The sequence below is a fragment of the Giraffa tippelskirchi genome, chromosome 12 (assembly GCF_054371585.1).
Source record: "Giraffa tippelskirchi isolate mGirTip1 chromosome 12, T2T-mGirTip1v1.2.pri, whole genome shotgun sequence".
Classification (NCBI taxonomy): domain Eukaryota; kingdom Metazoa; phylum Chordata; class Mammalia; order Artiodactyla; family Giraffidae; genus Giraffa; species Giraffa tippelskirchi.
The window spans coordinates 47077753-47103706 of record NC_137286.1 but is presented as its reverse complement, the minus strand read 5'-3'; the positions used below and the strand labels follow the sequence as shown (position 1 = coordinate 47103706).

The 25954-nt window shown below is 47.9% G+C and overlaps 2 protein-coding genes and 1 non-coding gene across 6 annotated transcripts; 2 read left to right on the top strand and 1 right to left on the bottom strand.

The window, feature by feature from the left end:
* Nucleotides 1–302: 302 nt before the first annotated feature.
* Nucleotides 303–24484, top strand: LOC145528922 (myeloid-associated differentiation marker-like). 4 transcript variants are annotated; one of them, XM_081548123.1, is made up of 3 exons: nt 303–352; nt 20681–21754; nt 22966–24484. In XM_081548123.1, the coding sequence occupies exon 2, from the start codon at nt 20842–20844 to the stop codon at nt 21733–21735; it is 894 nt and encodes a 297-aa protein (XP_081404249.1). In that variant the 5' UTR covers nt 303–352; nt 20681–20841; the 3' UTR covers nt 21736–21754; nt 22966–24484. The 4 variants fall into 4 exon arrangements, 3 of the variants coding, with proteins under 3 accessions (XP_081404249.1, XP_081404248.1, XP_081404246.1); XM_081548122.1 differs by having other exon boundaries at nt 20650–21754; XM_081548120.1 differs by lacking the exon at nt 303–352 and adding an exon at nt 15465–15526 and having other exon boundaries at nt 20650–21754.
* On the bottom strand, nt 10550–15432 carry LOC145528921 (myeloid-associated differentiation marker-like). Its single transcript, XM_081548119.1, has 2 exons — nt 15206–15432; nt 10550–12928 (listed from the first exon to the last, which is right to left on the bottom strand). Exon 2 carries the CDS (start codon nt 12778–12780, stop codon nt 11887–11889), a length of 894 nt encoding a protein of 297 aa, XP_081404245.1. The 5' UTR covers nt 12781–12928; nt 15206–15432; the 3' UTR covers nt 10550–11886.
* On the top strand, nt 21946–22018 carry TRNAW-CCA (transfer RNA tryptophan (anticodon CCA)). The gene has a single exon. It is a non-coding gene; the product is annotated as a tRNA-Trp (tRNA).
* Nucleotides 24485–25954: the final 1470 nt, after the last annotated feature.

The window sequence follows — 25954 nt, the reverse complement described above, 5'->3', positions numbered from 1 at the left end:
CTTCTCCCCTGGTTGCTGGCTTCCTTAAGATAAAGTTACTTTTCTTTCATTCAACACTTACCTCTCTGTATTGGCTTTTCAGCAGACTAGTCAGAGCCTGGCAACAATCAGAGCCTTTGTACACCAGGCAGGAGTCAGGTCCCCTAGTCTCTGCCCCTCTAGCTGCACTTGGGTTGATGAGGGGGCTGCTGCTGGGAAGGTGGGGAGGACCTACAGGTAAGTTTTATAGCCGCTAAACTTGTTAGTTTCTGGAATTTCCCTGTCCCTCCCCACTCATTGTGGACAGCCTGTTTTCACTTTCTGTTGAGAGAAGGAAACTGGCTTCTGAAGGAGCAGCTGAGCTCTTGACTGAGTGAGTAGAGGGGTGTGCACCCTGGGAGCCCCCCATTCCCACCCATTTGGACATAATCTTTGCCCTTTGGAACTCAGACATAAAGAATCTGCCAGCAATGCAGGAAATGAGAGTTTGATCCCCGAATTGGGAAGATCCCCTGGAGAAAGGAATGGCAACCCACTCCAGTATTCTTACTTGGAGAATCCCATGGACAGGGGAGCCTGGCAGGCTACAGACCATGGGGTCTCAAAAGAGTTGGACATGACTGAGCAACTAACACTTTCATTTTGGACACCGCGGGAGTGGGAAATAGCTTGCTTGCCACTCTGTACCAGTCTCTCCCAGAGAATTGGTTTGTTTGTTTGTAATCTGCTCTAGGGGAGCGAGTGATGTGAAGTGAGATGGGGGTAGGCTGGGGGGGTGGGCAGTGTCTTTATCCATCCCTTCTAGAAGTTCAGTGGATGCATCTTGACAGATTGGCAAAACTAGAGCTATGACCCTGTAACCAAGAAAAAAGGTTTTTAAATTACAATACAGCCTGGCCTACATATGATTTTGATTCTGAAAGGCAGTAGTCCCAGGTGGGTCTCTAAATTACTCCACTATTTTGCAGTTAGAACTGATTTGTCAAAGATCTGGTTAAGTGGAGGATATTCCATATTTGGGCCTTCCTGTTACTCATAATAAGGATTTTTCCAACAAGGGCACTAAATGAATTGTACAAAAGGGAAACTAAAGTGTGAAAAAGGGAAAGGGAAAGGGAAAGGGAAGTCGCTCAGTCGTGTCCGACTCTTTGCGACCCCGTGGACTGTAGCCTACCAGGCTCCTCCGTCCATGGGATTCTCCAGGCAAGAATACTGGAGTGGTTTGCCATTTCCTTCTCCAGGGGATCTTCCCGACCCAGGGATCGAACCCAGGTCTCTCGCATTGGAGGCAGACGCTTTAACCTCTGAGCCACCAGGGAAGTCCTAAGTGTGAAAAGCCTACCCTCTTTACAGAGGAGTCTTTGCCGGCAAAGGAGGGAGAAGAGGGGGACAGCTTCTTAGGGAACTGAATCCACCCCGACCTCTGTGGTTCCTATCCCAATGCCCCAGGTAGAGGTTGCCCCAAGGTCTGCACCCCCCTGCCCGATTCTCTGGAAGAAGTAGGGGTTCTGGTATGGGGGTGGGGCACAGTCTTAGAGTCACCACAGCATGAGGAAGAAAGGGGGTCTGAAGTAGCCTCTCCCTTTAAGACCTACAGGTCACTCAGCTTGTCTTCGATGTGTCCTCCAGGGTGGGTAGGGTTGGATTTCCACCAAGACAGTTCTCTGCAGGAGGACAGCCCATTGGCTATTATTGGACTTACACTGTTTTCACTCTCAGACCTACTAAACCGGACAATTGCCAATCCTCTTTACAAAGATTATCCACAAAAACTGGTGGAAACGTTTATTAGTATATTTTTCAACCCGCTGCCCATCATGGGCTGATGCACAGATGTAGGTGATGATTGTGTTCACAGCGGAGGTGCAGCACTTGTCCCAGGCAAAGCCCAACATTCATCTCTCAGTGTTCAGCCTCTTGAGGAACAAGCAGACAAGCCTAAGTTGGGTAACACAGCTAAGGGGCCACCAGAAGCTAAAAGAGACAAAGAAGGACCTCCCCTGGGGCATCAGAGACAACACAGTCCTGCTGACATCTTGTTTCAAAATGCTGACCTCCGGAACTGTGAGAGGATACATTTCTGTTGTTTTAAGCCACCAGGCTTGTGATAATTCATTGCAGTAACCCTAGGAAATCAAGATGAATTTCCAAAAATAAAAGGTATATTCTTTGTCATATATTTTTTAAAGTTTTCAGAAAAGCCTGCTGACCTCCTGCCCTAGAGCATGGTGGTCACATAGATCCCAGGACCCCTTGTCATATCCTGTGTCCCCCAGTGTCTGAGACTCACAGGGAAGGGTCCACTGATCTAGAGAAAGGTGGTCAGTCCAAACACCCACAGGAACGAGGAGGGAAGCAAATAAGTAAAGGGGATGGAGAGGACTAGGGCCCCTTGAGAGGTCCAGCTGCACCTGTCGAGTGTGGTGGAAAAGCAAGATGCCGTGTGCATGATATTGTCTCATGTTTATAAAACAGAAAAAAAGATACAGATACCACCTAAAACCGTATGTGAAGGTATGTACACATGTTTCTACATATGATTTCAGAGCCTGTGAAATGTGTTGAAGGCTACACATGAGGTTGAGGACATGGATGGAAGGGTGGATGCTCGTGTGAGCAGGCAGGAAACCTGGCCATGCCTAAAAGGGGAAACCAGGACATGGGAGATGATCATAGTCCTGCTTTATATCAATTATACATGAGAAGGGACTTCCCAGATGGTGCTAGTGATAAAGAACCCATCTGCCAGTTCAGGAGACATAAGAGACATGGTTTCAATCCTTGGTCAGGAAGATCTCCTGGAGGAGGGCAACACACTCCAGAATTCTTTTTTTTTTTTTAATGTATTTATTACTCTAGTATTCTTGCCTAGATTATCCCATGGACAGAGGATCCTAGTGGGCTGCAGTCCACAGGGTTGCAAAGACTCGGACACAGCTGAAGCAACTTAGCATGCATGCATACATGAGAAGAAGTAAACCACACAAAGATATGAATGGAAAACAATATAGAAGTCATCCACAGTACAATCCACAATCCCTTTTCTCAAACCCTTTTTTCTAAGGGTCTGAAAGCACCTTATAAACAAACATATTGGTGTTTTTGCACTGAACCTTTGAACATTCACACTAGGTGAAATAAATAAAGACTCTAAATTTTCTCCAACCATCTTGTTGGGGCTTCTCCTTTGCGCTTGGACGTGGGGTATTTTTTTTTTGGTGGGATCCAACATTCTCCTGTCGATGGTTGTTCAGCAGTGAGTTGCCAATTTTGGAGTTCTCACAGGAGAAAATGAACGCACATCCTTCAACTCCACCATCTTGTTGTTGACTCCTGGAATGGGCAAATTTAATTCAGATAACCATTATATTTATACCGTGGGCAAGAATCCCTTAGAAGAAACGAAGTAGCCATCATAGTCAACAAAAGAGTCCAAAATGCCATACCTGGGTGCAATCTCAAAAATGACAGAATGATCTCTGTTCGTTTACAAGACAAACCATTCAATATCACTGGGATCCAAGTCTATGCCCCAACCACTAATGCCAAAGAAGCTGAAGTTGAATGGTTCTATGATGACCTATAAGACCTTCTAGAGCTAACACCAAAAAAAGATGTCATTTTCATCATAGCGGACTGGAATACAAAAGTAGGAAGTCAAGAGATATCTGGAGTAATACATAAGTTTGGCCTTGGAGTACAAAATGAAGCAGGGCAAATGCTAACAGACTTTTGCCAAGAGAACACACTGGTCATAGCAAACACCCTCTTCCAACAACACAAGAGACGACTCTACACATGGACATCACCAGATGGTCAATACAAAAATCAGATGGGTTATATTTTTTGTAGCCAAAGATGGAAAAGGCCTATACACAGTCAACAAAAATAAGACTGGGAGCTAATTGTGGTTCAGATCATGAACTCCTTATTGCCAAATTCAGACTTAAATTGAAGAAAGTAGGGAAAACCACTAGACCATTCAGATATGACCTAAATCAAACCCCTTACAATTATACAGTGGAAGTGACAAATAGATTCAAGGGATTAGGTCTGATAGACAGAGTGCCTGATGAACTATGGACAGAAGTTCATGACATTGTACAGGAGGTAGTGATTAAGACCATCCCTGAGAAAAATAAACGCAAAAAGGCAAAATGATTGTCTGAGGAGGCCTTACAAATAGCTGAGAAAAAAAGAGAAGCTAAAGGCAAAGAAGAAAAGGAAAGCTATACCCATCTGAATGCAGAATTCCAAAGAATAGCAAGGAGAGATAAGAAAGCCTTCCTCAGTGATCAGTGCAAAGAAATAGAGGAAAGCAATAGAATGGGAAAGACTAGAGATCTCTTCAAGAATATTAGAGATACCAAGGGAAATTTTCATGCAAAGATGGGCACAATAAAGGACAGAAAATGTATGGACCTAACAAAAACAAGATATTAAGAAGAGGTGGCAAGAATACACAGAACTATACAATAAAAGAACTTAATGACCCAGATAACCACGATGGTGTGATCACTCACCTAGAGCCAGACATCCTGGAGTCTGTAGTCACGTGGGCCTTAGGAAGCATCACTACAAATGAAGCAAGTGGAGGTAATAGAATTCCAGCTGAGCTATTTCAAGTCCTAAAAGGCGATGCTGTTAAAGTACTGCACTCAGTATGCCAGCAAATTTGGAAAACTCAAACGTGGCCACAGTACTGGAAAAGGTCAGCTTTCATTCCAATTACTGGGTGACCCTGTTCTTAAAGGGGAAGCTTCTTTTCAAATTTTCTTGGGCATGTTGTTTGGAGAGGGGAGGGAGTTGCTGCTCCCATCGTCAAAAGAACTGCATTGCTTGAGTGTGCAGTGACACACAGTTCTTTTTTTTTTATAAAGAGTTTTTTTTTAAATTATTTATTGATTGAGTTTTAGCAGTGCTGAGACTTTGCTATTGTGAGTGGGCTTTCTCTAGCTGCAGAGCACTGGTTATAGTGCACACAGGCTTCAGTAGTTGTGGCGCACGGGTTTGGTCACTCTGCTGCACGTGGGATATTCCCAGACCAGGGATTGGATCCATGTGCCCTGCATTGGCAGGTGTACTCTAGCCACTGCACCACCAGGGGAGCCCACATGTGTGTTTCTGTGTGCCAGTTGCTTTCTGCCACTGCTTCCTGGTTCTCTGGGACTCAGGCATAATGAGATCTATAAAATGCATACAATTTTTTTTTTATTCCCAGAGCTTTTGGTTCCCATTAGCCCCTGCTGTCCATCATTGAGAATAGCATTGTCCCTTCTTCCACATTCATAACGTAGCTTTTTAATCTCATTATAAAAGTGAAAGAAAAAGACAAAGACAAAAAACTCCAGAACCAAATCCACATACTCTAATTGCGCCCAATTTGTCTAGAGCTCAGCAGGGTCCTTGCCGATTCCCACCCTCACCAAAGCTAGGTCTCTGGGAGCCCCTCCCACTGACTCCCATCCACAACCGGGACCAGAGCCTGGGGTTGTGGCCCAGCCTATGACATAAGACGTTGGGCTCCACCCCAGTGCCAACATCTTTTCCTCTAACTCTTAAAGGGGCCATGACAGCACTTGGATGCCTCTCTAGAAAAGTGTGTGCCTATGTGTTTGCTCAGTGCAGGTATATGTGTGTACACTGGGTCTGACCATGTGCTTCCCTGCATTGCGACTGCAGGCCTTTTCAGTAATTGGTGGCTGTGAAGGCCCCTCAATCTCCTGTCCTCAACCACAAAGCCTCGAGCTCAGCATCCTGGTGTCACCAGGGCCAGAGGAGCCAGGCAAGCAGAGCTGTGGGGGAGGGGAGGGGAAGGACCCCCCTCTGCTGCCACTCACTCCTGTACTGGGAGGAAGCATGTGATTCTCACTCAGAGGCAGGTAGGGTGGGTGGGGAGGGCTCCCAGGAGGCAGTCCACATCACGGGGAAATCTTGAGAAGGACTGGAATAAAATTCATATTTTAAAGCAAGATAAGAAAAATTTAAAGATAAAAATGTTCTCTGTCTTTTTTGGCCTCCTCCCTCCATTCTAGTATGCTTTATGCATCTGTATTATGTGTTAACTAGCCCCCATCAAGGGCAGAAATACCTGCTCAAACATAAAGATGAGTTGCTCTGGTGCACACATGTAACTCCTTAGAAGGTAACACTACTTACTTACTTAGGACCTTATTAATGTCACTAGCTGTGTTACTTTATTTTGCCTATTTTACAAGACTCTTGTTTCTTGCATTAACAAATGAGTGATTGAGCCCATAATAAACAATAATGATGACCAAATGACTTGAAACGATTGATCTGATGTAAAGTTCTATAAGATCCATGACTGTAATAGTGTGACTGGATACAGAAAGAAAAGAGGCAACGGGAGGGAGCCGTTTCCTAGAGCTGACAGACTAGTAAGGCAGGTGGCCCAGAGGATTTGGCTACTGTTACCAGGACTGGGTGAGTAAAAGCGCATTCAGCGGCCTAACAACAAAATCCTGGATTGATTTTGGAATGAGCATTCCTAGAACCCTGGGACAAATTGGCCCAAAAAGCCTCCCAAACCTTGCTTGAAATTAAGATCAAAAGGAAGGGGATTGTGCAGTAAAGAGTGTCGCCCACCACCCAGCTGTACAAGAATCAAGTCATTAGCCACTGCGATCACTGACCTACAGTCAATCCTGGAAGGAATTCAGGGGGGAAACTCAGGATGAGGCATTTTGTGCTCTGGGCAAACCAGGAGAACCTGCCCTCAGATAGCGATAGTTTTTTAGGAGAAATTTTTATGAACTCAGTTCTTGCATCTTCCCATACTTAGAAAAGCACGAAAGCCACTAGCTAAAGTATTTTTCCTTGGGAAGAACAGTAAGCCGCTACCAAGCTGTGTGCTTGTTTGCATGTTCCCCTTCCCCAAAATCACATACATACTAGTCTCCTGCCTTATGTCTTCAGAACAGTTCTCATAGTTTCCTGAAAAACTGAGACCCGGGTTATAGTTGTCAGGTTGGCTTGAATAAAGTTTTCAGTTTCTTTCTTGGATTGACTAGTGATTAACTTTTTTTTTTCATTGAGAAAAGCAAGTGTGCATTTACTCCTGTAAGTCTAGGTACAGGATTTTCATATTCTTCTGTTTTCCTAAATCAAATTGAAAACAACCCTGGGACCTCACTTCCCAGGAGAATGAAGGGGCCTCTCTGCTTTAGTAAAAGAATTCCCCAGGGCAGGCTCACCCGAGGGGCTCACTGTTCATGAGGGCGGCTGCTCCATCCTTCCTGTGTGTGGGGGCAAGAGGTTAAGGGTCATTTGTCACAATTCCAAGGCTGGTCCAGTCCCCTCACTGTGGAGCTCAAAAGAGAGTGTAAAGGTCCTCTGCTTAATCCAACCCTCTCATCATAGAGGAGGAGCAGCTGGACCCCAGGGAGGGGCAGGATGTGTCCAGAGTCACCCTGTGTGTGGCAGAGTCAGAGACAGGACCCAGGTGTCCTGTCCCCAGGCCGGCTGTCTGTCCACGGTCCCATGCTGCTTGTGACAAGTGTAGAAGCAGCATCCTCCAGGCTGGGATTCTGCCCCGTCCACCCTCGTTCTGCACAAACCTGCCCCGTCCCCCCTGAGGAGGACACTCAATGCTGCTGAGTCCATTTCCTCATCTGCTAGATGGGGGAGGAGTGCCAGAGACCCCTGGTCCCTCCCAGCCCCCTCTTCCCAGGGCCCCTGGACTTTCCAGTCTTGGAGACTCAGACGTGGAGATGGAAGCCCCTGTGCCTTCCCCAATGACTGTGCTTCCTCCACTGAGAGCTGGCTGTACAGGAGGCATGGAGATCGAGATAGGGCTGGTGCCATGGCACATGCTACATTCTGGGTCCTGATGCTCACCTCAGCACCCACCTGGGAGGTAAGGAGGCTTCCCTAGCTTTTCCTTCCCCTGGGGACATCCAAACTGCAGAGCCAAAGCAGAAGGTCGGGTTAGAGATTTCCTTCCAGAAAGGTTTTCCTCTGGGAAGCCTGGTTCCTGTCCTTTCGAGGAAGCCTGAAGCCCTGGAAGGAACTAGGGGCTGGGAGTTAGGGAACCTGGGGTCACCCTCCAGGCCAGGCCGCACCATGCCCCAGCAGCCCTGAGCCTCAGCTCAGTGGCTGAGTGAGGGCATCTAAGGATCCCTAGAGCCACCCCCTACCCATGTTAAAGACCAAGCCCCTCACACCTCCTGCCAGAGTGTTGCTCAGGCTGGTTCTACCTGCAAGTCAGCCTCGGGGAGAGATGACCCAAGGGCTCTCCCTGGTGGCCACTCACAGCCAGACGGGCAGCCCCACCCAACCCAACAGCTTCCAAAGTTCATTAAAATAATAATAATAACAACAGAGGTCATGACCCTAAACTCTAGAGCCAGAGCAGGAGAGAACCCTGAGAGGTCAGGCTACACATCCCCACTCTCCCAGACCTGGTTCCCAAGTGGCACCACCTACATCAGCTGGTTCAGTGGTACGAATAGCAGGCATTGCTGTTATAAAGCAGTGCCCCCTCCCCCCCACCCCCAGTGAAAAGCACAGTAGTTTGGTGTCATGAAAGTGAAAGTGAAACTGTTAGTCGCTCGGTCGTGTCTGACTCATTGCAACCCCATAGAATGTAGCCTGCCAGTTTCCTGTGTCCATGGAATTTTCCAGGCAAGAATAATGGAATGAGTTGCCATTTCCTTCTCCAAAGTTTGAACTTGGATTTCAATCCCTGGGGTTCCTAACCTCACCTGGAGCCCCTCATCCCTGCAGTGGGCTATTTAGGACATGTCCTGCAGGGCTGTGTCCTCTCTCTGCATGAACAGGCAGCCCAGGATTATTGTAAGGGTGAGGCTGGACCGGTGACCGGAGTCCCCTTGGAGGTGCTCAGCCCTTAGGCCAGTGACTCATCTGTCGCTGCACAGCACAGTCGCCTGATGTGGGCAACGCTTCTCTGTTCACTTTAACTTTAATTCAGTCACATCTGCAAAGATCTTTTTTTTTTCCAAATAAATAACATTCACAGGATATGGGAGTTGACAAGTTTATCTCTGCAAGAAATATTTTTCCAGCCTACCAGAGGGACTGATTGTTTTTAAGGAAATAGGTATTTTTAGACTATTCCCCAAGGGGAAATTCAATAAGCAATTAACAAGAGCAGAAAAGAAATTGCTAGATAAAAATGAAACTGACCTGAATCAACCATTTTGTTTAGTTAAAAATTAGGGGACTTCCCTGGTGGTTAAGACTCTGCACTTCCACTGCAGGGGGCACAGGTTCAGTCCCTGTTTGGGGAACTAAGATCCCACATGCTGCATGGCTTGGCTAAAATAAATAAATAAATAGAATAAAAGGATATGATTAAAAAAATTAAATAGCCGCATGCATCTACTGTCCAGTATACTGTACAGAAGAACTGGGTTCATGAAGTAAGTAACTCTGGAGTGATAATCACAAGTTTCTTCACATTAATAACCTTTACCCTCTTTCTCTTTATTTCCTGTTCTGACTCCAAAAAAGTTGGACCATTCAGACTGCTAGATAACAAGTTAGCATATTTACTATTTACATAAATGATTTCATACACTGTCACCATGATTCACATTTTATCATGTACTGGGCATTAAAAAATATTTTCCCCCTTTGGACCTTGGATCAGTATTTGGATGTTCCTTTGGGTTAAAGTCAAGCAATAGTAAATGGCCTTTTGCAAACTTATCATCTAGGTTCCCTTGACCCTTGGCTGCTCTCCAACTGTGACCCTCTCTTTCCCCTCACAGACACTAGCTGTCCCAGGAGAAACCTATATTTACTGTCTTTCCTTCTCTTTCTCTGTCTCCAATGCACTGGCTTCTGTCCTGAGGACTTCATGAAAAAGCTCTAAGCAAGGCTGTCAATGACTTTCAATGGGTCACATCCACCAGACACTTTTCAGTGCTTATTTCACGTGATCTCTGCAGTATTGAACCAAAAGTTTATGTTTAAATTTCTCTTGTCTTTTCTTAAGATGTTAATTTTATTTCAATGCTTCTTAAGATTTGTCTGCCATGAAGCCTACCTCCTGGGAGTGCCCCCTGCTCCACCCCACCTGCCCCTGGGTGAAGATCACATGCTTCATCCCAGTACAGGAGAGAGTGGCAGCAGTGGGGGGCCTTCCCCTGCACCTCCCTCACAATTCCACTTTCCTGGCACCTCTGGCCCTGGTGACACTAGGGTGCTGGGCTCTGAGGCTTTGTGGTTGAGAACAAGAGACTTGTGGGGCCTTCACAGCCACCAGTTACTGCAAAGGGCTGCTGTCTCAATACAGGGGAGCACATGGGCACACACCATGCACACACATGTGCACTGGGCATACACACAAGGACACACCTTTCTGGAGAGGCCCCTTTAAGAGTTAGGGGGACAGGATGTTGGCATTGAGGTGGGAACCCCCCTCCCCCGTCTTGTGTCACAGGCTGGGCCACACCCCAAGGCTTTGATCCAGGAGTGTAGGGGGAGTCAGTGGGAAGGGCTTCCAGAAACAGATTTGAGTGAGGGTGGAAATTGGCTGGACTCTCTGTGCTCTAGACAAATTGGGGCAATTAGAATATGTGAATGTCTTTCTCACTTTTTTTTTTATTTTGTTTCTCTCATCATTATATTGAGATTTAAAAGCGACATTGTGGATATAAGCAAAGGGACAAGCCTTTTCTCTATGACTGACATCAGGGATGATGGGAACCAGAAGCTCCAGGGAATTTTTAAAAATTATATACACTGATCTAGATCACATTATGCCTGAGTCTCATAGAACCAAGAAACAGCAGCAGAAAGCAACTGGCACACAGAAACACACAAGTGTGTGTCCCCTCACACTCAAGCACTGCAGTTGCTTTGACAATGGAAGCAGCAACCCCCACCCCCACAAACCACCTGCCCAAGAAAATTTGAAAAGAAACTTCTCCCTTTAAGTACAGGGTTACCCAGTAATTTTTGCCCTCCTGATCAGAAGATTGAAAAAAAAAAAAAATCTCAGGCTAACATCCCCTTTAAGGCTGCAGTGGCCATGCTCTTCTCCCTGCAGAGGCTGTTTTGAACACTGAGGCAGGAGGGCCACATCGCTGTCCCTCACCAACACTGCAAACAGGTGTCTTTAAGATCCTGGGGTTCTTCACCAGCTCCTTTTTTTGATTCCCTAGAGAGTAGTTGGGATGGAAGGCATTCACCTCTGGCTTCCTCTAAGATGCCCTCTAGGTAACAGGTGTTTAGTGAGCCTGCAAAAATTCTGGAGCCAATCTCATAGGGGCTGAACATCAGGTGGGGCCCTGGAATCCAGGGTCTCTGTTTTAAGACTTCTGCCCACTGGAAATAATTGACCTCTTGAGATTTTTTTTTTTTTAATTGAAGGGAGGGAACACTGTACATCCCCCAGTCCACTCAGAAAATTGGGGCCCAATGCCTAGTAACCCATGCCACCCCCAAACCCACACACACACACCAACTAAGGCACTGGCAGGGGTACAGACTTGCTTTGGTAACGAGGCCCCTCCGGATGTTCAGGGTGTGAACAGCCACACAGAGAGGTATGTGCTGTGAAGTCAGCACCTTAGGAGGTGGGAGGGGGTGGTGGGCAGAGAAGGAAGACGTCTAATCTTGATGGATCAGCAGGAAAATGGGGAGAGGAGGTCAGGACATAGGAGACGAGAAAACCAAGGATGATCAGAAAAGGGGCAAAAGCAGAAAATGTAGAAAAGATGAGAGAAGCAAGAGAAAGACAAAACAGGGTGTGAGCAAACACATAAAACAGGACAAACAGCAGATGGAGAGAAGGAAACAGAAAAGAGAGAGACGAACGGGGAAGGATGTGAGAAGGGGAGCCAGAAAGACGGTGTCAGAGCTCGGTATAGAAACCTCCATTGACAAGAGGGCTAATCCTCAGTCCTTGACAAAAACCTAGTGGGTGGAGATCAGCAGGTCGGCCACGTAAATCAGCAGGTTGATGGCTGTCAGGATGGCCACAGCCAGTCGATAGTCCTTGCGGCTTGAGCAGTGGATGAGCCCGTACAGGTACATGTCCCAGAGTCCCTTGGGCTCGGCCTTAATCTCCTCATCTGCTGGGTAGAGCCACCAGAGAAGCAAAGCAGTGAAGTAGAGGAGGGTGGAGAGCAGGGTCAGCACAACCTGGATGGGCAGCCTGTACTCCCAGTTGCCCAGGTTCAGCAGCGTGGCCATGATTGCCTGGGCGAAGCAGATGTAATAGATGGCCAGACACCACCCGTGAGCTGGCTCCTTCGGGTGCCGGGAGGTGTTGCTGATGAAGGCGAAGATGACACAGGCCACAAAGCTCTCCAGCACCTTTAGCATGCCCTGCGTGGTGTACACAGCGCAGGTGAGGTCCTTGAGCTTGTAGCAGTTCCACGTGCAGGACAGTTCTACACCAAAAAGGAAACTCGTAATGTAGGTGAATGATTGGGCAGTGTAGACCACGTCTATGAAAGGGTGATAAGACAAAAACTGGAGGCTGCAGATAGATTGGACGAGGTATAGTGAGAGACAGACGTGGGCGGCGAAGCAGGCATCTGTGAGGGGCATGTGGTACGAGAAAGGAAAGTGGGACTGGATATAACATAACTCGACTATGACGATGATGAGGCTTATGGGCAAAGAGAGGAACCAGATGAGCATGGCCCTGGTATCTATGGCCCTGACATCTACGCCCCACTTCCGAAAGCCCTTGTAAGCCACCAGCCAGAAGGCCACACAGCTGGAGAACACCTGCAGCAGGCGGAAGCAGAACCACAGCAAGGCCAAGTAGTCCTGGTCTGGAGCTGTGGACCTAGTGGACATGGTGTTGTGACGGTCAGGCAGGTCACGGTCACAGGTTGCGGCAGTGGTCCTCACTGAAGATCCACCAGAGAAAGATCCAGATCTGGAGATGGATTGAGTCAGATGCCTGAAAGTGACCCAGGGCCCTGTGATGGTTGTGGCTCAGGACCTGTAGAGTTAGAACCAATGACTCAGACACTTGGGTAACAGCACAGCCACTCCAGAATGGTTCTCCCCACCCATCACTGGTGACTTTTTCAGGAGACTTGTTTTATCCCAAACCCTACAGCTGAATTGGGGGTGGCATCAAAACTGTGTGTATATTTTTATCTCTTTGTGCTAGGTGCCATTATCTAAAGGAATATAGAGTATGCTGCTTCTCTTCTACAATCACAAACCTTCATGATTCTCAAAATTGAAAAAGAATTAAAAAAAAAAAGTTTGGTAGCAAATTTTGACCTGAGCAGACCTGATACAATTAATGATTTTTGTTTATTTCAATGAAAGTGAATGTTCAAAAGTACAGTTGCCAAACTGTATGTGTTTGATCACAAATTGTTTTTAGACACCAGTGGGGTATGATGTCATATAGAGTAGACGCACCATGTTATGTGTCTGAAGCAGAAAGTTTCTGAATTCAGAAGCATATCTGACCCAAAAGGATTTCAGAAAATAGACTGTGGATTGTACAGCTAACTTCATTTATCAATGAAAACAGTAAGACTTGGGCAATTAAGGGTCTCCCCTAAGATTGTAAGTTTAGGAATGGGAACCCAGATAAAAATGCCAAAGCTGTGGTTTGAACCCTTGGCTCTACAGCCCACATGACAGCAGGGCCCCGGGGTGGAAGCCCAGGACCAAAGCTCGGGGCTCTGGGACCCAGGGCACCCCTTCAGGGCCATGGCCTCCTTCCACAGCACCTGAAGACACACGTGTCCCAGCCTGTCTTCCCTGCAGCATCACTAGAAGGAGCTGCCATCTAAGGGGACATAGCCCCGCCCAGAGGAGGGCAGCTTCAGGGATGAATAGGGAGGAGCCATGTGGTGAGAGCAAGGCCGTGGGAACAGGATGACATGGGAGTAGGGACTGTTGTGAATCCCCTCCACCCAATTTTGCCTTCACATGTGACTCTTCCCCATAAGGAAAGGGAGATTCAAACCCAGCATGACTCCAAGGAGGAGTATCTTGGAGAAATCACAGAACAAATTAACATAATGTTTGACTCTTAAGCTCCAAAGCAGCCATCCATGTGCCAATCTGGAAAGATCTAGGAGTAGTCCTACTTGTGAGGATTTTCCTGGCCTGGGAGACTGGTTAGCAGCTTCAAAGCTGGGAAGAAGGGATTGGAAATGAACAAGGATGCTGTGTCTGATGCTGATGGAGGGTCTTTCAGGACATCCAGGGAGGAGGTGGGGCTGGACAGATGATCGGCCCCCTTTTAAGGGCAGGAGCTGAAAGAGGAGGCACCTGCAGGACCCCTGGGAGGGGACAGCTCTGAGGATGCACCTGGGACTGGGGTGAAGGGAGGGGGGTGCAGAGTGGAGATGACTGGGGGGGATTCCAGGGTCCCAGTGGCCCTGAGGCAGCCCAGTAGGTGTCTTCTGACCCAGAATGGATGCAGGCATGGAGACAACCTTCCCCATGGAGGAGGGGCCTGGACTTGAACTGAGGCAGGAGAACAGGGGCCCTATAAGGGTTTCAGGGCTGTGACAGGGACACATGGTCAGAGTGGCAGGGACCCTGGAGACCATGGAATTGCCCAGGTCACCTGCCCAAGGCAGTCCCGCCAGCCAGGGCTGCAGTCCTGCTCACACAGGGGCTCTTCCAGGGTCCAGTGTGTGTGTGGGGAGTGAGGCCCCTCCCAGCCTGCCCCCTCCTCAGGGACAGCTGCCCTGTTTCCAAGGGACTATTTGTTGAGGCCCCCAGGGCTGAAGGGCCAGTACCCTGAGCCCCAGCCAGCTTCCTGCCACAGTGATGGTGATGGTCAGACACCATCAATAGTGTTAAAACCTTGCTTGTTTTACAGTCAAAATCTTGTGAATAGTTAAACACAGCTCCGGAGTTTGATGGACTGTTTTGATCTGTTTTGATCTGTTTGATCAGTCCAAAAAATGGACTGTTTTGATCTGCCTGTTTTTATCTGTTTCTATCTTTGTTCTTCTTTCTCTAGAAATATATGACCAGTGACCTGTAGAATAATGACCCACTGATCTGGACAATGTAAGGACCACACTCAAGTTTAAAAGCCAGGAAGGTGTCTCGTGGTTAATGTAAAGTCTCTAAAAGTAGAAGCACAGTGCACCCCCAGCAATGCAGCCTACAGCCTGCATCCCTTTCTTGTTCCCCTCCTTGTATAAATCCCGCCTCAACCTTGGAGTGCTGTAGTTCTTTTGCACAGTGATCTGCCTTCTCCCCTGGTTGCAACTTCCTTAAGATAAACACTTACCCAACTCTTGTTTCTCAATCCTGAGTTCTTCTTCTGAGCTGGGTGACAATGTTGGCCATCCAGGCAGCAGTCACGTCCCTAGGGCTCCAGCCCTTTCCCCTCCTCCAGGGGCGACAAGGGTGGTGCGTCTGGGAAGGTCGAGGCGCCAGCTGCTCCCAGTGAGGATCTTCAGGGATGTGCCAGTAGCTGCCAAACGTGTTAGTTTCTGAACTCGCCCTGTCCCTCCCGAGTCCTTCCTCACAGCCTGCTTTCACTTTCTATTGAGAGAAGGAAACTGGCCTCTGAAGGAGCAGCGGACCTGTTGACTGAGTGAGCAGAGAGGTGTGCACCCTGGGAGCTCCCCTTCCCAGCTGTTTGGGAATATTCTTTGCCCTTTGGAACTTTGGGGTCAACTTGGACAGCACAGGAGTGGGACCTGGCTTTTCTGAGACTCTGTACCAGTCTCTACCCAAGGGGGAATGTGTATGTTTGTTTGTTATCTGTTCTAGGGGAGCAAGTGAAGTGAAGTGGTGGGGGGGTGTCTACATCCATCCAGTGGATTTCTAGACTTTGTAGAAGTCCACTGGGACACATCTTGGCAGATTGGCAAAACTAGAGATATGACCTTGTTTTTAAAAAGTTTCTTTTTTTAAAATTGCAATACAGACTGGCCCAGTTTGCTTTCAATTCTGAAGAACAGTGGCCCCTGAATGGGTCTCTAAATTCCTCCACTATTTGGAGTTAAAACTAATTTGTCAAAGTTCTGGTAAGTGGGAGGGAACTGCATGCGTAGGTCTTCCTGTTTCTCCACAGTAACAGTAATAGGACACTGAAAGGCAAAATTCTTCCAACAAGGGCACTAAATTAAAGGCAAAAAGGAAACTAAACTGTGAAAAGCCTGCCCCCTTTACAGAGGAGTCTTTGCAGGCGAGGGAGGGAAAAGAGAGGGTCAGCTTCTTATGGAACTGAATCTACCCTGAACTCTGTGGTTCCTATCCTAATGCCCCAGGCAGGGGCTGCCCAGGTCTGTACCCCCTCCCCCAGTCTCTGGACCGAAGAAGAGTTCTAATGTTCTAACACCACGGGAGTTCTAACCTGGAGCAGAGCCTGAGTGCCCCCACCCCCCGCCCAGCATGAGAAGAAGAGGATCTGAAATAGTGTCTCCCTTTAAGACCTGACAGGACACTCAGTCTGGCCAGGGTGTGTCCACTACAGGGGAAGGAGGAGGGAGGGGGTAGATTTCCAACAAGGCGCTTCCCTGCAGGAGGTCTGAGTGCAAGAGGACAGACAGTTGGCTATTATTGGACTTGGTTTTCCACCTCAAACCTACTAAACCATAAAAACGCCAGTCCTCCGTACACAGGTGGTCCACAAAATATGGTAGAAAAGTTCATTAGTATTTTTTGCAACCCACCGCCCAACGTAGGCTGACGCACAGACGTGGGTGATGATTGTGTTCAAAGCAGAGGAGCAGCACTTTGTCCCAGACAAAGCCCGACACTGGTCTCTCCGTGTTTGGCTTCTCGAGGGATAAGCAGACAAGCCTGAATTGGGTAACATGGCTAAGGGGCCTCCAGAAGCTAAAAGAGACAAGGAGGGACCCTTCCCTGGGGCATCAGAGACCGAGCAGCCCTGCTGACACCTTGTTTCAAAACACTGACCTCCAGAACTGTGAGAGAACATACTGCTGTTGTTTTAAGCCATGAGGCATGTGATAATTTGCTGCAGTAACCCTAGAAAGTCAAGATGAATTTCAAGAAATGAAAAATAAATTCTTTGTCATATTTTTTCTAAAGTTTTCAGAAAAGCTTGCCGACCTCCTGCTCTAGACTATGGTGGTCACATGGATCCCAGGACCCCTTGTCATATCCTGTGTCCCCCAGTGTCTGAGACTCGCAGGGGAGGGTCCACTGATCTAGAGAAGGGGGGTCAGTCCAAATGCCTGTAAGTAAAGGGGATGGAGAGGACTAGGGCCCCTGGAAAGGACCAGCTGCACCTCTCAAGCGTGGTGGAAAAGCAAGATGCCATGTGCACAATACTCTCATGTATATAAAACTGGAAAAGATATATAGATAGGCCTTATAAACTTGTGTGCATATATGTACACACATGTCCAAATGTAATGTCAGAGCATGTGAAATTTGCTGAAGGCTGTACACGAGGTTGAGGACATGGATGTTCCCTGGCTGGAGGAGTGGATGCTTCTGTGAGCAGGCAGGAAGCCTGGCCACATCCAAGAGGGGAAAACAGGCACATGGGAGATGATCATAGTCCTACTTTATGTCATTTCAGTTATACATGAGAATAAGAAAATATAGAAAATTAAACAGAGAATGAAAAACAATATAAAGGACATAGCAGCTGCTCAGCTCCAGTGAGCTCCTTTTTAGAGAATGCAGCCCAGTGAAACCAGATCTCCTGAGACTTGAAAAGGAGCTGGAAATCTGGATTTTCATGTGAAATTGGAGCACTGTACAGCTACCAAACACTTAAGGAAAAAAATAATGTTGATTCTCTATCATCTCTTTCTGAAAACACTGTGAAGGAAAACCAAACACATCCCTGGACCACCTCCAGTACAAGCTGGTTTGCAGCCCCTGATTTGCAGCAAATCAGGCTGCATGTGCTGACATCCAGAGTGGAGCCAGGGCCTTCTGGGTCCTCTGTGAGGGGGAGGGGGACAGGTAACTGGCATGGATTGAGGGTGCCATGTGCCAGGCCTCTGATAAGCCCTTCACATGCTTTCATACATTTAATTAATGTAAAGTAGATACTAAGCCCCCTGCACAGATGGGGAAACTAAGGCTCTGGTGAGTAACTTGCCAGGTTCATCCAGCTCTGAGGGGTCTCCCACAATCTCTCCCCTCCACCTTCTCTGCCCTTCTGGCACCTCCTCCTCCTTCCTCTGTCCTGACCATGACCTTCCCGGCTCCCTGTCTTCCAGTCCACACGCCTGGCTGCTGGGCAGGCAGGGCTCAGCCACATCCAGGTTGTGCTCTGATGGGGGCACCATGTCCAGACTCACAGATTAGAGTGGAGGAGGGGCTACTGGGAAACTCAGGCAAAGCTCTTCTTTCCAAGTGGGAGAACTGAGGCCCAGAGAGGGCAAAGGCCTTACCCAGGGTCACGCAGCAGGAACCCCCATGCCACTCTTTCCCCAAGCCTTCCCTCTGTGACATGAGAAGGATCCAAAGCTGTCATTTAGTCTTAGGTGGAATTTCAGGGTGAGTTCAGGTAATTAAGCCAGGATCAAACTGGGATACAAACAGCATGACACCCCCTGCCTCCCTCACCCCAGTGCCCCGCCCCCACCCCCGGCAGTGCCCACTGGGAGGCCCGCAGGCTCCAGGGCTCCACTGGCAATTGGGGCTCAAGAAGCTTTGTGAGTCCAGGGAGGTTCTCAGGTTTGCTTTGTTTTCTTTCCAGCCTCAGTTTGTCCCAGGGTTTATTATTAACAAAGGAGACAAGGCCCCTGATGGCAGGAAGCTAGCAGGGGCTCAGGGTGCTGGCCCTTCAGCCCTGGGGGCCTCTCAGCAAACAGTCCCTTGGAAACAGGGCAGCTGTCCCTGAGGAGGGGGCAGGCTGGGAGGGGCCTCACTCCTCCCACTCACTGGACTCTGGAGGAGCCCCTGTGTGAGCAGGACTGCAGCCCTGGCTGGCAGGACTGTCTTGGGCAGGTGACCTGGGCAATTCCGTAGTCTCCAGGGTCCCTGCCACTCTGACCATGTGCCCCTGTCACAGCCCTGAAACCCCTTTAGGCCCCTGTTCTCCTGTCTCAGTTCCAGTCCAGGCCCCTCCTCCATGGGGAAGGTTGTCTCCATGCCTGCATCCCTTCTGGGTCAGAAGATACCTACTGGGCTGCCTCAGGGCCACTGGGACCCTGGAATTCCCCCCAGTCATCTCCACTCTACTCCCCTACCCCGGCCCCTGTCCCAGGAGCATTCTCACAGCTGTCACCTCCAGGGGTCCAGCCTCCTCTTTCAAAATTGGCCGATCATCCGTCCATCCCTACCCCCTCCCTGGGATGCCCTGAAAGGCCCCCCATCAGCAGCAGGCACAGTATCCTTGTTCATTTCCAATCCCTTCTTCCCAGCTTGAAAGCTGCTAAGCAGTCTCCTAGGTCAGGAGAATCCTCCCTCAGGTAGGACTACTTCTAGATCTTTCCAGACTCCCATCTGGATGGCAGTTTTGCAGCTTAAGAGTCAAACATTATATTAATTTATTCTGTGGTTCTTCAAAGACGTTCCACTTTAGAGTCATGCTGGGTTAGGGGTCTCCCCTCTTCAGTGGGGAAGAGTCACATGTGAAGGCAAAATTGGGGGAGGGGATTCACAACAGTCCCTACTTCCCATGTCATCTCATGTCCCCAACGCCTTGCTCTCATCCCATGGCTCCTCCCTGTTCACCCCTGAGGCTACCCTCCTCAGAGTGGGACTGTGTCCCCTCAGACGACAGCTCCATCTAGTGATGGCTGCAGAGAGGAGAGGCCGGGACATTGTGTCTTAGTTTGCTGTGGAAGGAGCCCATGGCCCTGAAGGCGTGTTCTGGGTCCCAGAGCCCCGAACTTTGGCCCTGGGCTCCTACCCACTGGCCCTGCTGACATGTGGGCTGTAGAGCAAAGTGCTCAAACCATGGCTTTGGCATTGCTATCTGGGTTCCCACTCCTCAGCTTTTAACCTCAGGGAAGTCACTTGAGTCCTCCAGCCTTAGTTTTCTCATTTGTAAAATGGGGTTAGCAGTATAATCCACAGTCTCTTTTCTGAAAGCTTTGGAGTCAGAATTGAGATATGCTCCAGAATTCAGAAATTTTCAGCCCCAGATAGATAACCTGGTGCATCCACTCTATATGACATAACACTGAAAGCTCTTTGCAATTAAATACACTAGTATTTATGCAACTGCTTAAATTGAACTTTCACACTAAATGAAATGAATGCATGCATGCTTGCTAAGTTGCTTCAGTCGTGTCCGCTTCTTTGCAATGCTATGGACTGTAGCCCACCAGGCTCCTCTGTCCATAGGATTCTCCAGGCAAGAATACTAGAGTGGGTTGCCATGCTCTCTTCCAGGGGATCTTCCCAACCCTGGAATCAAATCCGCGTCTCCTGAGGCTCCTGCATTGCAGGTGGATTCTTTACCCTTGAGCTATGGGGGAAACCCCAAGTGAAATAAATAAAGATCATTAATTATCTCGTGCATGTTTAGGTCAAATTCTGCTACTAAATGAATTATTTAATACTTTAATTTTCAGAGCCTGAAAGGCTTGGGATGTTAGATAAAGGCCATCCTACTCTGTGTTCCTGTAGATAATGACACAGTTTAAAGGGCAAAACTGTGTTCATGGTTTGAAGCCAGACCCAACCCAGCTGGGAGTTTTGGGATAAGACAGGTCTCCTGACAAGGCCAAGGGTGACGGGTGGGGAGCGGCTGTGCTGTCACCCGAGTGTCTGAGCCAGTGGTTCTAGCTCCACAGATCCTGAGCCTCAGCCATTGCAGGGCCCTGAGCCTTTCCCTGGCAACTGACTTAATCCGCCTCCGAAGCTGGATCTTTCTCCGGTGGGTCCTCAGCCACGACCACTCTCATACTGGTGAAGGTGACCTGCATGACCATCGTGACCTTCATGTAATCTTCCTGAGGCCTGGACTTCTGGGCCATCATGGGCTACTTCCTCCGAACACTGCAGCTGCTTTCCACCTGCGTGGCCATCTCACTAGTGGGCAGCCTGGACAGCTGGAAGGTGCCCACAAGTAACTGGTCCTTTGTTATCTTGTGCTTCTGCTTCGTGGTGACCTTCATCATCCTCATAATCGAATCACTGGCACTACAGCACCGCTTCTCCTTCTTTTGGGGGGATTTTCTTCTCTGCCATGCCTGCTACCTCGCCCTCTTCTGCCTCTTGGTCTCCATCATTTACCCCACTACCTATGTTCAGTTTTTGCCTCACACCCCCTCCCGGGACCACGCCATTGCTGCTACTGCATTCTGCTTCATTTCTACTGTGTCTTATGCCACCGAAGCAATCTGGATCTTGGGCTGGCCATGGACAGGTGATTTCATCGGCTATACAGGCAGCTTGCCATTCCTCCTCAAGATGCTAGAGACACTGGTGGCCTGTGTCATCTTACCTTTCATCAGCAATCCCTACCTGTACATGGACCATCCATTGCTGGTGTCTTGTGTGGCCGTGTACGCCATCTGCTTCATCCTGGGGGTCGTGACCATCCTGTTGAACCTGGCTAACTATGAGAACCGGCTGCCCATCTCCTCCTCCACGTTCCATCTGGTGCTGAGCCTGCTGTCCGTCCTTCTCTACATTGGTGCTCTGGTCCTCTGGCCGCTCTACCAGTTTGATGAAAAGTTTGGTGGGCAACCCGAGAGGTCCAGAGATGTGAGCTGTCAACATAGATTTACCAACTATGTGTGCACCTGGGACCAGCGCCTGGCTGTGGCCATCCTGACAGCCATCAACCTGCTGATTTACGTGGCCGACCTGGGGTACTGGGCCCGCCGTGTTTCTGTAGGGACTGAGGACCAGCCCGGGGACTCCTGATCCCCTCTGCTCACAGGAGGTATCTTCGCCGAGCTCTGACATCCTCTTCCTGGCTCCCTCTCTCCCTCCTCACACCCTCCCTCCCTCCTCACACCCTCCCTCATTCATCTTGCTCTCCTTTCTGTTCCCTTCCCCTCCTCTGCTCTGTCTCCCTCCTGTTTTCTTTTTCCCACATGCTGTTTTGCCTCTTTCTCTTGCTTCTCTCGGACTTCCCTGGTGGCTCAGAGGTTAAAGCGTCTGCCTCCAATGCGGGAGGCCTGGGTTCGATCCCTGGGTCAGGGAAGAACCCCTGGAGAAGGAAATGGCAAACCACTCCAGTATTCTTGCCTAGAGAATCCCATGGACGAGGAGCCTGGTAGGCTACAGTCCATGGGGTCGCAAAGAGTTGGACACGACTGAGCGCCTTCCCTTTCCCTTGCTTCTCTCATCTTTTCTACATTTTTTACTTTTTGCCTCTTTTCTTGTCATCCTTGGTTTTCTCGTCTCCTGTGTCCTGACCACCTCTCCCCATCTTCCTTCTTCTGATCCATCAGGACCTGAGACTCCTTCCTTCTCTGTCCCCTCCCACCTCCTAAGGTGCTGACTCCACAGCACACAGCCCTCTGTGCAGCTGTTCACACTCTGGGCCTCTGCAGGGGCCTCATTGCCAAAGTGTGTCTATCCCCCTGGGGGTGCCTTAGTTAGTGTGTGGGGTGGATTTGGGGTGTGGTTGGTAGCTAAGGATCAGGCCCCACTTCCTCCTCGTGGAGGGGTTGGTACAGTGCACCTCTCCATTAAGTTAAAAAAAAAAAAAACTCCAGAAATCAATAATTTCCTTTGGGCGGGAGCGCTAATGCAGAGACTTGGATCCTTAGGCCTCCCCTGGGGCTCTCCATCCCACCTGAGATTGGCTCTGGAATTTTTACTGACTTACTAAAACCTACTGTCTACAGGTCTTGTGGACAAAAAAATATTGTGAGTCATTTCTGTAAATGATGAACGCTGCTGGCCATCAAGCCTTCAGCCACTGCAGCAGCCCCCAGTGGGGGCAGCCCAAGGCGAATTCACGATGGAGAAAAACAGGGCACTGGCTTTAGATCCTTACGATGCACAAGAAAGGAATAATTCTAATGAGCTCAGACTCTTGCACCTTCTGGTCCCAAGAAAAACACTAAACCTTGAGATTTCTGTTTTTGTGATTAGTAATAATCCGTTGATGTTTGACTACGTGTTTCCTTTTTTTTTTTTCAGCAAAAACTCCCAAGTATCCTGGCCCTGCCTCACCTCTTTGGAACAGTTCGGCAGAGTGATCTGTGAGGTGTCTCCCAAGCTATATAGTCTCTAGTGAGGTCTCCAAACAGAATGTAACTCACAACTTAGATTGTGAGGTTTCCTGATTTTTGTTTTCCTTTCAGTCAGCAGTTTTGGTGACTGATGAAGGAGGAACCCAGAGCAGACTTCTCCTAACTCTACAAGACACTGGAGATTGGGTACCTTTTGTGCCCATCTGCCTCCTCAGAGAGTCCAGATGAATATGGGAGAGGTTATTGGATCTCCTGTTATTGGGTGATTATGCAAAGTTTGATTTGGCGCTATTAAACTCTTCCCTGGAGGGGTAGGTTTTCCTTGACACTTAGTTCAAGAAGCAGTACCTGGGTTATTCTCACGAGATAGACTCTGGAAAGATTTTGGTCGGTGGAAACACACTGAGTGATATGAAATGAAATCCATATTTTAATGGCAAGAGGAGAAAAGATTAAATATAAAATTTTCCTTTCCCTGTTTGGGCCTCCTGCCTCCCCTTATTGCGTATTGTGCATCTTCATTAACCATGCCTCCTAAGTAGATAACATTCCTTCTTTATCATATCAAGGATCACAGCTTCTTAGGAGATAACCTTCCTTCTTCTCCTAAGGGGCCACAATGACCTGTAGGCACCACACACTTTGTTGAGCTGATCTAGATCATGTTAAGTGTCAGTAATACCTCACTTGACAGATAACCCTTCGTCTCAAAAGCTTATATAACTGTGCTTTGACTTCATGGGTAGAACATTCACAGAGTGTTCTGAAAGACTGTCTCCTAGGTTATAATTCCCAGACTGGCCCAAATAAAAGTTTCCACTTGTTTCTTAGACTGTCTGTAGATTAATTTTTTTTCATCACAATGGGTTATTCTCAGATGAAAGACACAGAGAAGTGCCTACAGAATTATATTTACAAGGTCTTGCTTAATTGGAAATTAAAGGAAACATCACCCCAAAATGGCCAAACTGGTGCTCACTGAACTTTGAAAAATTAATTAGTTTTGCATGTGCAGCTAGAAAAACCAGCTTGATAAAATATCTTTTTGGAATTCTGACCTTAAAGGATCAAAAGCCCTTTAGAGGGATCTTGCATTTCTCTTCCTGCATCTTTGATATGTAAACATAACTGATCTTCTGAGGCTTTTTTTCCCCTGTATTTTAAGAGTTTCCTATATTTTAAGAGTCTCTACTATCCAGAAGGAACACATGGCAGCCAGTCAAATAGATTAGAATTTTAAGGAGATTTTTTTGGTCTGGCTGTGTCAACACTCCTAGCCCATAAGTGACCTTTGCCTTTGAGGTATAGGTATCTGCCTATACAGTGAAGGCCCTTTACTTTCTTGGACTATTTTTGAAAGAAAGCTTTCTAGATCTTGTGAAGGCTATATCCTCTTCTGGGGACACCTCTTGTATCTTATTGGTTTGAGTCACTAATAAAATTACTACTCATCAATGGCCAAACAACAACAGATTTTATTTTCTTGGGCTCCAAAATCACTGCAGATGGTGACTGCAGCCATGAAATTAAAAGACGCTTACTCCTTGGAAGGAAAGCTATGACAAACCTAGACAGCATATTAAAAAGCAGAGACATCACTTTGCTGACAAAGGTCCATATGGTCAGAGCTATGGTTTTTTCAGTAGTCATGTATGGATGTGAGAGTTGGACTATAAAGAAAGCTGAGCACTGAAGAATTGGTGCTTTTGAACCGAGGTGTTAGAGAAGACTCTTGAGAGTTCCTTGGACAGCAGGGAGATCCAACCAGTCCATCCTAAAGGAAATCAGTCCTGAATATTCATTGGAAGGACTGATGCTGAAGCTGAAACTCCAATACTTTAGCCACCTGATGAGAAGAACTGACTCATTTGAAAAGACCTTGATGTTGGAAAAGATTGAAGGTGCGAGGAGAAGGGGATGACAGAGGATAAGATGATTGGATGGCATCACCGACTCAATAGACATGAGTTTGAGTAAACTCTGAGAGTTGGTGATGGACAGGGAAGCCTGGCATGCTGCAGCCATGGGATCGCAAAGAGTCGGACAAGACTGAGTGACTGAACTGAACTGAACTGATCTGATGTACCCATGAGTTGGAGCTGAGACACTTCTCTAAAGCCAGGACCACGTGGCCTGTAGGGTCAGAGTAAGGGTAGACAAGGAAAACCATGGCCTTCAGCTAGAGGAAAGGATAAGGCTGACATCCACCTTCACAGGAGTTGGGATTTTTTTTTTTAAGTCACCACAAGAGAAATAGAAATCTCAACTCTTCTCTTCTTGTGGGTTTAGGCCAAAATATTCTTGATCCCTAAGCTCTAAAAACTCCAATCTGTGAAATTAACTCAATTTGTGCCCAACAGGTGATTGGCCAGGAGGATTCTAAGCAAGTGCAGTTCTTCTGGGTGAAGCTCCCAACCCAGGCACCACGATCCTCCCAGGAAAAAGGGGGTCCTGTAAAAGGGGGCTCACAGTTTAATGACAAAGTACACGAGGGATCAACCCACTGAGAGTCCCAAGAACTCCAGTGAACAGACACCAATCTGAAAGAGACAGCTAATAAGTACAGTTAATACAATTAACCATGGTAGAAAAAGTCACCATGAAAAAAGGACAGAAAGATAGGAGCAAGGAGCATATGAATTGAAAAGTGTCCTCCTAAAAAGTCATGTCTACTCAGAGCCTCAGAATGTGGTCTTATTTGGAAGTAGGGTCTCTGCTGACATATTTAGTTAAGAATTCCGGTGTGGAAATTGTCCTGGAAGAGTACAGTAACTGGTGTCTTTACAAGAGAAAGGACAGAGAGATTCACATACATGTAGTTGAGAGAAGATGAGCACGTGAAGGTGGAAACAGAGAGGGAGTTAAGTAGCCACTAGCTAAGGGGTCTCCAGAAGCTAAAGGAGGCAAGGAGAGACCCTCCCTCGGGGCATCAGAAA